This window comes from Saccoglossus kowalevskii, chromosome 9 (genome assembly GCF_978046115.1).
Source record: "Saccoglossus kowalevskii chromosome 9, keSacKowa6.1, whole genome shotgun sequence".
NCBI classification, from domain to species: Eukaryota; Metazoa; Hemichordata; class Enteropneusta; family Harrimaniidae; genus Saccoglossus; species Saccoglossus kowalevskii.
In genome coordinates, this window is record NC_140649.1 from 32,334,080 (window position 1) to 32,347,318 (window position 13,239).

General features: G+C 34.3%; 1 protein-coding gene across 1 annotated transcript in view; it reads left to right on the forward strand.

The window, feature by feature from the left end:
* LOC100367446 (rapamycin-insensitive companion of mTOR-like) overlaps positions 1 to 13,239 on the forward strand; it is a 39,748-nt gene that overhangs the window by 21,487 nt on the left and 5,022 nt on the right. The window contains exons 11-26 of the mRNA XM_002741609.3: positions 463 to 550; positions 1,552 to 1,709; positions 1,806 to 1,886; positions 2,133 to 2,233; positions 2,665 to 2,839; positions 3,613 to 3,714; positions 4,330 to 4,376; positions 4,975 to 5,110; positions 5,214 to 5,422; positions 6,245 to 6,371; positions 6,854 to 7,095; positions 7,374 to 7,653; positions 8,047 to 8,136; positions 9,893 to 9,999; positions 10,670 to 11,923; positions 12,734 to 12,875. Coding sequence (XP_002741655.1) covers positions 463 to 550; positions 1,552 to 1,709; positions 1,806 to 1,886; positions 2,133 to 2,233; positions 2,665 to 2,839; positions 3,613 to 3,714; positions 4,330 to 4,376; positions 4,975 to 5,110; positions 5,214 to 5,422; positions 6,245 to 6,371; positions 6,854 to 7,095; positions 7,374 to 7,653; positions 8,047 to 8,136; positions 9,893 to 9,999; positions 10,670 to 11,923; positions 12,734 to 12,875 — 3,339 coding nt within the window. The remainder of the gene's footprint in view (positions 1 to 462; positions 551 to 1,551; positions 1,710 to 1,805; positions 1,887 to 2,132; positions 2,234 to 2,664; positions 2,840 to 3,612; positions 3,715 to 4,329; positions 4,377 to 4,974; positions 5,111 to 5,213; positions 5,423 to 6,244; positions 6,372 to 6,853; positions 7,096 to 7,373; positions 7,654 to 8,046; positions 8,137 to 9,892; positions 10,000 to 10,669; positions 11,924 to 12,733; positions 12,876 to 13,239) is intronic.

A 13,239-nucleotide genomic window follows, 5' to 3' on the forward strand; every position in this document is an offset into this window, starting at 1 on the left:
TCACACACCGCACAGTAATTTTGGCTCTTTAAGAAACTGAAAAACAGCTTCAATTTCGTGCCAAATTTTCATGAATTTTGCAAGTCTGTGTAAATCACAAGATAATGCAGCAGTAAACATTTCACTAGGGTCATTAAAACATGAGGTCATAGTGACTTTTGTGAAAATATGGCCATGTGAATGATCTTGAATGACCTGAAACGAGTAATTCATGGTCCAGTAAATATATTAAGTGCTAAAAAAACTTCATCTATTTCAAGTTGCACTCTGAGATGATATTGTAAAAGCATTTAATAATCTCTTATCAACTATTATCAAATTGCTTACACATAGGTAATTTTGTATCTTGTAGCATGTGCATGAATTCTTATGTTTCACATCACCCAAATTAATTTGGTTTGTTAACATGTATCACATCACTGTTCACCTTCTGTTTCTAACTCAATCTCATTCACTTTACAGAAAGGTGTCATGGACGTCCTTTATGAAATATTTAGTCTTCCAATTCCTGAATGGACGGATAATTTTAATATAGCCTTACTGAGTTCAGGTAATTATAATAATTTATTATCACTATCACTGTGTCCAGTATGCACCATCGTAGGTGACATGTCTCACAGTGATCTAACATAAATAAGTATTTCCAACTTGAACTTAAGCGTGCCTTATTTTCTGTGTTGCACTTGCTTATTTATTCACCCACCAACAGTGCACTAAGCAGCCACTTACAGATGAGGTAAAAACAAACAAACAATAGAAATAATAACATGATAAATATAACTAGATTAAGTAAAATAAACCAGGCACAGAAGTTCATAAACTATTGAATAGAGTTACTAAAATTTTCCTAAATTTCTACACTGATTAAACATTAAATCATTAAAAAGTCTAGCTAAATGATTCATGAAGCCCTCCTTTGAATCCTCCACTCTACGTAAAGGAACATGGGAGATATCCTTCCTCCTGGTATTAAGCCTATTAACTTTCAGGTTAAATAATGACATACATACAGCACAGTTTTTTCAAGAATAACATATCAAATATCTGTCTTCGTGAATACAAGGTCTTTTAATCAGTATAGTTGACAGAGGGCGGTACAAATCCAATCACACCAAGAGCCTTGCTTTTTATGAAAACTGTGTTTAACATGAATGAATTGTAGAAACAGTTTTTGTAATGCTTGCATTAAAGAAATGGGATTGTTTTGTACTCCAAGATGGGATGCACCAGTCTCACTACCCTAACATCTGTATTAGAAGCCGCATCCCTAATAGAAGTCCCACCCATTCTTTTTGAATAATTGAGAACCAAAAATTCATCATTTCTCATATGTGTAGATGCTCTAATAGAAGCCGAATCCCCTCTGTAGCATTGTACCATTTCAATAGAAGCCGCGGCTTCTAATACAGATTTTACAGTAACAGACAAATAAGTACAGACACTTTACTGAAAATAATGTTTGATAAGTGATTAGACTTACTAATAATATATTGTTTGGTAAAGGAGAGTTTGAAATCAAGTATCTCATCTAGATAATTTTTTGATTGGTAGATCCTTCTCAAGAGCATGTATCATGGAAGTTGTCAGCTGGGTTTGTGGTCGAGGAAGCAAAGCGGGTGTTGCCACATCGGGCAATGACGCGAAGTAATCTAGTGGAGAATCACATAGCATTGATATTACAAGCTTTCATCGGTGCTGGATTATTAGAGGTATTAGTTTATATTGTATTTGTATGTGAGTATCTTTAATTTGCTTATTATAATATCTTTGTAAGCAAACATTGATTGTTTTGATTGTCTCGACAGAGTCTAGTAGAAGTCATCACAACAGGAGAGCAGCACTTATCAATAAGAGCAACAATATTATTAGGAGAGTTATTACACATGGTAAGGGGCATCATGTTAAACATGTCATTCACAATCATTTGACGACAAACTCAACCAGTTCTGTATAATGCTTTATGTTCTTTATATATTCATTCTGAAGTTATATACTCTATTTCATTGCAACTAATGCAGCTATAAGTACAATATTTCATTTGTGTTTACTCTCAAAACTACAGCTGTAATACATCATTAGCTTGTTTAAATAGCTTGTCCTATTACCTCTAATGTTGCTGTTCTGATTTCTAGGCGAATACACTATTACCATATGAATGTGGTCACCATTCTCATTGTTTACCAACTCTGATGACAATAGCAGCTTCATTTGACGTCCCACCTATAGAACGAGTGTAAGTTTATTTGATGTTCATTACAGTAGTTTCCTGTTATGAATTGAACCACGAAAAAATGTATATATAAATCAATATACGTATTATTCAATGATTTAATTTTGAATTGAATAAACAAAATTTGATATATGGAAAATATTATATATGGAAAATATTATACAAGTTTATTTTCTGAAAGTTGACAAAAGTTGTTGTTATGCACAAAACATGTAAAAAAATAAAGTAAAACTGAAATTGACAATTTGACATGAGTGTCAGTGAGAACACTGATGACATCATCTACTCATGTTTCAAATGCTAGAAGAGAAAAAAATATGATAATCTGAAACAGCAGAATTTAAGAGTGCTTAGAATCGAGCCTCATCTAGTCACAGATTGTTTTAGGTGCTGCGTTTAACAATTCTAACATTCCTAAATTCATTTATTTTCAGTCGAGCCAGTATAGCTGTCAATCGATTAAACCGATTCCATGAAATGAAGAAGAGGGGTCCAGTGCCGTCAAGTTTATTTTTAGATCAGATCATGAAATATACAAGGGAGCATAAAATTGACACGCAATTAACTGAAAGACTCAGTCATGAAAAACTAATTAAAGCTATTTACAAGGTGAGTGTCGCCAACATTGATGCCATAATAAATAGTAAATAAATAAATGCTGTGCAGACCAATATATAGTAGAAAATATTTGGTGATCTTTCTTTTAAGTAATATTTAAAATTTTGTTGTCTTAAGCAAATTTACTTAGGACATAGATTACCAAATATTATGTATCATAGATCAATAATGTCTCATTGGGTCAATCCTAATCTGATTTCAAACTCATATAGGCTGGTTATAATCTGGCCTACATGTGACTACATGTACCTACTTATACAAATTATGTCTTGTAGGAACAGCAACAAATCAAAAAATGTATTACCATTGCCTGTGGGCTCTAGTTGGTTGTCAAATTTTGTCGAGCAAAGCTGCGAAATGTGGTTTGCATAATAGGTGACCAGCGTTGTGAGATTGAAAGCAACCAGAACCTCTATCTATATCAGGTTTTAGTAAGACTGGGTTTATTCATGGCCTGCACTGATAGTTGATAAATCTAAACTATATGAATGTGTACGCATGATTGCTACTACTATTGCAGAGTACTGTTCATTATGATTGATACCAAGATCAGGGTATGCAACTTTGATATCTGTGTAGGATGATTTGATTTGCAACAAATCTCATGATCCCACAAGTTCTGTGTACACTTAAAGCAAATGTAATTTGATGAAGGACATCACAGAATAGCAGAGGATGCACATGTACATGTGAGAGATACAGTCTAAAATACTACTCAGCTTCAGCTTCTTTGATCAAGTATACGTAAACCTTTTTTCACACAGGACTATGATGATCCAGTTGGGCAGGCAATTAGAGACTCTATGGTGATTTCAACTTCACAACATCAGGCTTGGAACTGGAATATTATTACAGCTTTACTCAAGGTATCATATACAAATATCCCTGCATAATAGTTGAGATGTTTTATACACACATTCTGGGTTATTTCATCCTATTGTCATGTACAAGTGATCTTAGTATTTTGATGAGCTGTGAAGTAATGTGTTGAAGTACCTAATTCACTATAATTGCATCTTCCATTTCTAACCACGACTTGAGTTCAGAAGATGCCCATTTCTCATTATTTAGTTGGAATCAAGTTCTAAATATGGCAGAGAACTTCCTGTTGTATAATGGAAAATTATTATCATACTGTTAATTTTTTGAAATTTTTGATAATTTTCCATGACATTTTGAACTTTTGAAAAATATTTTTTTTTTGATATGTATATCTTGATGGCATACTAATGAAAAAATAATGGAAATGGCATATTATAGGAATAGTATATATAGAAATAGTATCTATATTTTTCAAAGGTCACAAAACCAAATTTGTTGTCACTGAACAAGTGTTTCTCGTCACAGGTTTATGGAACATTTCACAGGTGATGAGAGAAACTATTTTAAATTAACTTTTTGTGTGGGATTGGTTGATCTAGCTTCTGTAATTGTTGTTGAGTTCACATTCTCAATCTGTTGGTCTTTGCCTTTGTTCACAGTGGCCAAGTACCTCACTAAGAAGACTAGATGATACTGTGAATCTCAGGTAATTTATTTCCATGATGTTTCTTCCCAATAAATGGATATAATTTCCTAATTGATTCAGGTCTTGATCGAAATTGATCAAAAAGTATGAAAATAATGTTTTATTTTACCCTATGTGTATACCTTGTACCATATTAGCTCAATTAGCGGCGCATGCACTAATATGTAAATTACAGAAGTATTTCTATGGTCAAAATAAGTAATATTTTATTGATTCAGTATACAACAAATGTGACTTTGGGTTTACATGTGCTTCTAATAGAGCATATATGATGTGAGTATATTTTATTTATCTGAAGGGGTGAACACTTAGTTAAACATGGCCCTGAAACTGAAATTCCCCCAAAATAGGGGGGGGGGCTCTATGTTGAACGAGTATGGTATACCGACCAATAGGGTGTTTGTTGTTATACTTACCTGTACAGAATATGAGCATTTTCTTGTAGTGTATTGGCTTACTTGTGTGTGTTGTCAGTGTTAAACTTCTGTATGGAGAGCACAGTTATAAATCTTCTATTAACAACAAAATTTGATTCCCTTTGTTCATATTTGTATATTATTATCAATAATCTTCATCTTTATTTTCTTTGTTTGGGCAGATTTATCAGGAGATTAATCCAATTCTTCAAACCCAGCAGTTGTCTGTATGACAACATTGAGTTGTCTGTGTTGGATTCTGACAAGTACTCAGTGGCTGGTATACAACTCGTAGATTTCCTACTGACATGTGAAGAGGTAAGCATGGCAAGCATTCATTGTGTGAACTTATAATTACACTGAGCGGTATACATGTATGACAAGTATATTTTATCTCATTACGTCTGTTTTAAATTACCAGGAAGGAGAGAAAATCTTGAGTGAGCTGATGCAAGAGATAGTAGATTGTTTAGCCGACACATTGAAGAGGACACCACAATCAGCAGACGCCATTTTTGGCTCTCACAAAGTTACACATAATCTGAGTCAACATTATTTTTTATTTATTGGTAAATTAACTACTACTTTATCAGGAGAAAAGATTTTGGAGAAGACTGGATTATTTCAACAGTAAGTTAATATGAGGTGTAATTCATAAAATAATAACAATTAATTTTTATAAATATTAATCAGTCATTGGTTTGAAATAGGTCTTTATAATAACCTTACCTTAGGAAGACCATTTTATTTTAAGATTATATAGTGATTCAGGGTAGTTTAGGGTTCCATATAATAAAATGACGTTGGTGTTAAGTTTGAGGTTCATTGTTAAAAGAATATTTATTTACCAGTGTCATTCAAACTGTTGATGTATATTAAACTCTGCTTATGTGTTGTATTATTATTAATTTTCTTATTATTAGGAATAGTCATTGCCATATTTGTGGTAATCATCTTGATTTATTTGACGCTTTTTTATTGATTTATTAATTAATTACCATAATCCATGTATGAGTGATATTATGGGATGTATTATTCCCGAAATATGTGTAGATAATAGACCATGACCCCATAAGATTCTACAAATTAGTGCTATCAGGTGATGACATTTTTATCACGTAATCATGTCCCAAAACACTATAATTTTCTGGAGCAGTATTTATGAAGCTTATGCTTATTTGTGCTAATTACACATGTGTCAATGATCACACATATGATTTGATTGATTTGAATTGAAGTAATAGCATCACGCGTCACTATGAAATTATTGTTACCTAGTCTAAAATTCCTATAATGCTGCAATACAAACAGTAACATCTCATAATTGTTTTTTATTCACAGTTAAAACAATAATATTCAATGTGAATAAAGTGACATTGACAACCCTTGTCAAATTTTGATGGATTTTGTTATGCCGAATTTGGCATTGACGCTTCTTGTCTTTATTTGCAGTTTACTTGATCTCTGTTCGTCGCAGTCTCATGAATACCTCATCAAATTAGTTATCACCAGTTTAGACTATACTAGGGACAGTCTGTCAAGAATCATACTATCCAAAGTGCTGTCATCAGCACCAGAGGTGAGAAACTTACAATGTTTAAATTAATGATTATCATTTGCCATCTATCTCGCCTAAGTTTACATTGTCTTTGAGAATATTGTATACCAAATTTCAAAGTACAGTTACTGTTTGATTGTCTAATAAGTAAAGTATGTCAGTGTGATTCCTAAGTTTTCTGAATGTTGACTCATCACGTGTTCATGATTTGTATGATTATATTATCCCCAACTACTGTTTTCCCCATAGAGACCATGGATGGGACAATATTTGTTCAACTAAAATTAAACCTTACATTATATCTCTACATGTATTTGTTAATTCTGCATATGTGTGAAATGGCAGTATATGTAGAGATATTCAGAAAATATCCATCGCTTTTTGATAATAATTTGAAATGGTTTGAAATGACCATGTATTCAGTTTTCGATGTTTGCTCAAACACAGTGGCAACAGAGTAAAAATCATCTGTAGGCTGAGGGATATACATTAATTTTTTTCAGAATGTAAGACAGTATGCCACCAGTCATCTTAGAGTGTTACTACGAGCCCAGGCTCCCTTCTTCACTAACTGGGGAATGGAATTGCTTGTGACACAACTGTATGATAAGAACCGTGCCATTGCTATAGAAGCCATTGACATCTTAGATGAGGCCTGTGAGGTGGAGGCTAATTTACATGCTTTAGTTCAGATGCGACCGTCGTTACTTCATATGGGGGACAAAGGAGTTTTGCTTCTTATAAGGTACAAATCACCTCTTAAATGTAGTTTTTATAGTGATATTTAAGATGTGACCAAATAAAGTTATTTTTCTGAATCAAATAGAACTTAAATCGTGAATTGCCTGAATTGTATGCGATATTCAAATTGTTATTTCAAATCATACTTGAGATCGAAAAAAAGCAAATGATGAATATTAACGTCTATCAATATAATGTCATATTCCTTAAATAAAAAATATTTGGCCCAACAAGTTCTCTGTTTTCAGTCTTGTTTTCATGATATCTGTACTTCCTCTGTAGGTTCCTCTCCATTCCAAAGGGTTTTAAGTGCCTTTCTGATGTAAACTTTGTCACTCATGAACTTGAGAAGTGGAAGAAGACATTCAACAAAAAGTATGTAATTATAGTCGAAGCTGAGCTCAACGAATCATTTACATCATATCAGAGACCACCGAGTGATGGTCAGGTGATGAGGCGTTCATCAGAACCCAAACAGAGGCAACGGGATGTCTTTGTACCTGTACATTTGTATGGTCAATTGGTGCAACACAAAGCAGGTTCTGATCTATTGGACAAGCAGGTAATGAAAACTACTGGTGTTTTATTACTTTAATAAAAAAATACTGATAATTTTGTGTGCATTAATAATGTTTGTGGACTAGGTTCTGAAACTTTCTGACTTGATAATTCTCAAATCATTCATGTTTTTGAATTTTGAAGTTTGTGAAGCCAAAAATAAAGTAATACATATGAGTTCATTTTAGGAATAGCTACATTTTCCAATGTCTTCATCATGAACTATATAAATGCAAATACCCAAAACATTTCTCAACCATGTTTTTGTTTGGTTTCCACTAATTTTTCAGCATTGCAATTGGATTTATAATTCTTCATAACTCCATTTCATAAGTCATTTGTCTTCTTCTATCATGGATGAGTGAACAATGTGAATATTTTCAATTTAAAACAACAGGATGCTGTACCTGAATTAAGTCGATCTGTGAGGTACCCTGAGCTAGATCAAGAAGGCATCTTGAATCTCAAGGCAGCTATATGGGGATTGGTAAGTAGGAGATACAAAGCTGCATTTTTTGATTACCACACTAGCACAGTGGTGTTGACTTTTCTCAACCACAAACAATATTACAAGTAGAGACAGTAATTGTTTGGCTCCAATCTCTGTGCATTGACATTATATTAACAAGGGTTCATGTGCATTGACATTATGTTACCAAGGGTTCATGTGCATTGACATTAAATTAACAAGGGTTCATGTGCATTGACATTATGTTTCCAAGGGTTCATGTGCATTGACATTATGTTACCAAGGGTTCATGTGCATTGACATTATGTTTCCAAGGGTTCATGTGCATTGACATTAAATTAACAAGGGTTCATGTGCATTGACATTATGTTTCCAAGGGTTCATGTACATTGACATTATGTTTCCAAGGGTTCATGTGCATTGACATTTTGTTTCCAAGGGTTCATGTGCATTGACATTATGTTTCCAAGGGTTCATGTGCATTGACATTATGTTTCCAAGGGTTCATGTGCATTGAGATTATGTTTCCAAGGGTTCATGTGCATTGACATTATGTTTCCAAGGGTTCATGTGCATTGACATTTTGTTTCCAAGGGTTCATGTGCATTGACATTATGTTTCCAAGGGTTCATGTGCATTGACATTATGTTTCCAAGGGTTTATGTGCATTGACATTGAATTAACAAGGGTTCATGTCATTGACATTTTGTTTCCAAGGGTTCATGTGCATTGACATTATGTTATCAATGGTTCATGTGCATTGACATTATGTTTCCATGGGTTCATGTGCATTGACATTATGTTTCCAAGGGTTCATGTGCATTGACATTTTGTTTCCAAGGGTCCATGTGCATTGACATTATGTTATCAATGGTTCATGTGCATTGACATGTTTCCAAGGGTTCATGTGCATTGACATTATGTTTCTAAGGGTTCATGTGCATTTACATTTTGTTTCCAATGGTTCATGTGCATTGACATTATGTTTCCAATGGTTCATGTGCATTGACATTATGTTTTCAAGGGTTCATGTGCATTGACATTATGTTTGCAAGGGTTCATGTGCATTGACATTTTGTTTCCAAGGGTTCATGTGCATTGACATTATGTTATCAATGGTTCATGTGCATTGACATGTTGTTTCCAAGGGTTCATGTGCATTGACATTATGTTACCAAGGGTTTATGTTCATTGATATTATGTTACCAAAAGTTCATGTGCATTGACATTATGTTACCAAAAGTTCATGTGCATTGACATTATGTTACCAAGCGTTGATATGCATTGACATATTAACAAGGGTTCATGTGAATTGACATTATGTTACCAAGCCTTCATGTGCATTTACATTACAAATGTATGTTGTTAAAGATTATTGTGGTCATCTACTTTGGCATCATTAACAAAATATATCATGTTGTGAGTCTTGGTAACCCCAGACAATGTGAACATTGTAGTACAGAAATTTGAAGTGATCATTGATAGTGATAAAACTTATTCGTGAATGGCTGCCGATACCTCATTGAGGGCAAGAGAGCCATGTGACTTGTATTTATCCCCAAACATAGTTATAATAATAATATTTATTTGAAATGTTTCATTCTCTGCTGTCATCACATTCACTGTTTCCATGGTTACATTGGTTGGTGTAACGTACAGTAAACACAATGATAGTAAATGGAACACTGTCATCTGTCTCCTACACTCTCAATGAGATGTAAATGGCCATTGAGAATTATTGACCAAAATGAAATATATTTCTCTTGCTGAATAGGGTCATATAGGAAGTTCCATTTGGGGACTTAAGCTACTGTTGCAAGAAGAGATAATAGCTGATATTATCAGATTAGCAGAAGAATGTGAAATATACTCAATCAGAGGGTAATGTTATAATATTATTACTGTGATATCCAATTCAGCAATGTGATTGGTCTGATTGACTGATACAACATACGTACCCTGCATATGCTGTCATTAGTGATCCACCTTTTGATTTTCTGCATGTTAAAGGTTTAGAAAACAGTTCAAAAGTCACCAGTATGGTGTTTGAAATACTAAACCTAAAGTCAGAAATATTTTTATTTGGCCTCTTAAAACTGCATGAAAAAAGTATTCATGAGTTTGCTGCATCTCTATATGAGTTATAATGTCAGCAAGACATTTTTCCCTAAAATTCCATAAGAATTCACCCAGATTGAGAGGCAAATGTATGTATTCATGAAGATGAGCCCAAGGATGTGCAATTTTTGAGGTCTGCACATTCAGAACATGAAAATAACATGAAAATGAAAAATAATATTTGGTAGCAAATTGAAATATGTCTATGCTATAACATAATGTTTTTTGATGTATAATTTACTTTTTTTAGATGATGACATGATGTTTTTTTGTAATTATGCCATTTGTAAAAAAAGTGGCCATACATTTATTTCTTGTTTCAGAATCCATAATTTGCCATTAATTTTTGCATTGATTGCCATGATAATATTCATTGTAAATGTCAAGTACCAGTATGTTTAAAACTGACTTTTTTCATTTTTTTTCATTTTAGGACATGTTTCTATGTGCTTGGTATGATAGCCAAGACAAAGAATGGAGCCGATCTGTTACGATCTTTGGGATGGGAAAGTGTCCGGCATAGTCGTAAAGATATCTGGCCAGTTGTGGAAGAAGACGATGATTTATTGGATAAAGGAGGAAGTTTCCTCCCTGATTATCCTTCTATGTCTAGTATCCATAGCAACATTGAAAGCCCTCATTACTCGGATGCTGTGCCTTTTTTGGGGAGTGGTGATAGGACTTCAGATGGCAGTCCTAGTAGTACATTCTTTCTTGACATCAATGAACATGGGGAGCATCACTTAGTGAAAGGAGCAGATAAATCTCCAGGTGGGAGTACTACATCACCAATAAGGGATAAATTAGGTTTCCCGTTCTATCAAGTTGATGTAGATAACCGTAATAGAAGCACAAATAATGCTGCGTTACGAAAGTACATAGCCATGTCAAAGGAACGTGATATCCCGCGAGATTCAGAACTATCTAAATCTGCAGGGAAATTGAAACGCAATGTAACATCTCCGATTCTTCGAAGTACTAGTATGCATGGAAGCCCGACTCGGGAAGTCAAATTGCGCAGCAATAGTGACAGTAGGACTCAAATGGTATCAGAGGAAATGTCTGGAAAATTGCGTAGTAGTAGTAGTGTTGACTTCAAGTGCAATACTCTGCCTAAACAGCGAAGTCAAAGCTTCAAATATCGTAGCAATAGCAACGAAAGCAGTGGACGAGGCAGCACCGATACGAAGAGTCGTAGTGAAAGTTTCACTGAGACAGTGACGAGTGGCATTAGTTCGTTAAACTCTATTCAGTCAAACCCATCATTTGAACTAACAACCGAAAGCAACTCTAGTGTTAGTACAATAAGTAGTTTGCAAACTTTTAAAACTGTTCATTCCTCAGACTTTGCAAGGAAGCAGGTGAACTTGAAACGAACGCCCAGTTTTACGAGACGTTTTTCAAGCCCCATTACAAGTTTGAGTCCCCCTGGTGGGAAATCATTCACTCTCCCACCAGGCGTTCACCTTAATACTAATAAAAGTACCATTGTTGAAGCTAACGCAGTGTATACAACAACGCGGGATGCGCAAGGATATGCGGCTCTTAAGAATTTGAAAAAAATTCGAGCTGAGTCAATGAGTGATAATGTTGACGTCATATCCTGGTCTGGTTTTCCTCTGTGCAGTCCACCGAAAGCGGGATTTGGTAGAAGCAATACATACACCGGAAGATTAGCTTCATTGGGGTAAGTTTGAATTGACTACTGGTACATGTAGCTTTTTAGCTCTTTTGTTTTTATTGTCGAGCGGAGCTTATCGTATGAGTGATTTTCTGTCATCCTTTAAGTCAACTTGTTACTTTTTCAACTTGAAAACTACAAGCCTGAATGCTTTGATACTTGGTGTATATGTACCCTGGGTTCTCTTAGATTTGTTCATTTCATGATGTTTCCTTTAATTCTCTAATTTTGGTGAATATTTTTTGTTATTTTTGGTGAAAAGTGATATTTTTGACTTTTTGTTAAAAACCGCAAGTCTGATTGCTTTGATACTATACATATAGGTACCTCAGGTAGACCTCTCTCAGATTTGTTCATATTGTGATGATATCTTCACTTATCTAATTTTTGTCATTTTTGGTAAAAAGTGATAAGATAAATAAATACTGAAACTCACCATTGCCAAATTGTTTAGGAGACTCATTGTATATGCAAATAATATGGTTATGATATGCAATTTTTGTTCTCTGTTTAGAGTATTGATTGGATGCTAAAATTGTAATAATTGTATTATAGTACAATGGCAAAAAGATCAATATGAAGCTCAAAGAATACGACAGAAATACTCAGATGGTGGACAGTATAGAAATCCTGATGTGTTAAACTTGAATAAATGAAGGGGTAGCCATGTTATATTGTATGGCTTGTATGTCTGTTTCTATGGCTACCAATACAGTATGACAAATAAGTCAGTGAATACATGTAATGAAAGTTTTTGGGTAATATAAATATGTGGGGTATTGCATGTAACCAAGTTATGTTTGTTTCTTTTATCAGGGAAGGTAGCACAACATCTTTGGAAAGCGTAGACAGTACTAAGAAGTCCCGGTCATTGACTCAGAAACCTCACTCAACCAGTGGTGGTGGGGGTGATTATGTAGGGTTATGTCTACCAGTAGATGTCAATATGATATTTCAGGTATGTGTCTAGCAGGGCGGGTTATGCAGTCTTTGGAGGTTTGAGCTTTAATTGTCACAGTGTTTTCTTACAGTTATGTGTATGGTATTAATTTCTTGCCACAGTAATGAGAAGTTACTAGAACTGTGTCACTCAACAAAAGTTGACCAGCTGACGTGTTTCTAGTCAGGAGGCTTGATATTATCAATGAATGTAATACCATGAGGAGTCTAACCAATTGAGCTATGGATTACGTTCAGATGATTAGATTCTTATTAACTCAGTGGCAAAAACATTGAGTTGATAACATTGAGGATATCTAAACCTCCCTGGAGACTAGTTATTTTTTAGTGTAAAACCTATAGCATCTAACCATTACAATCAT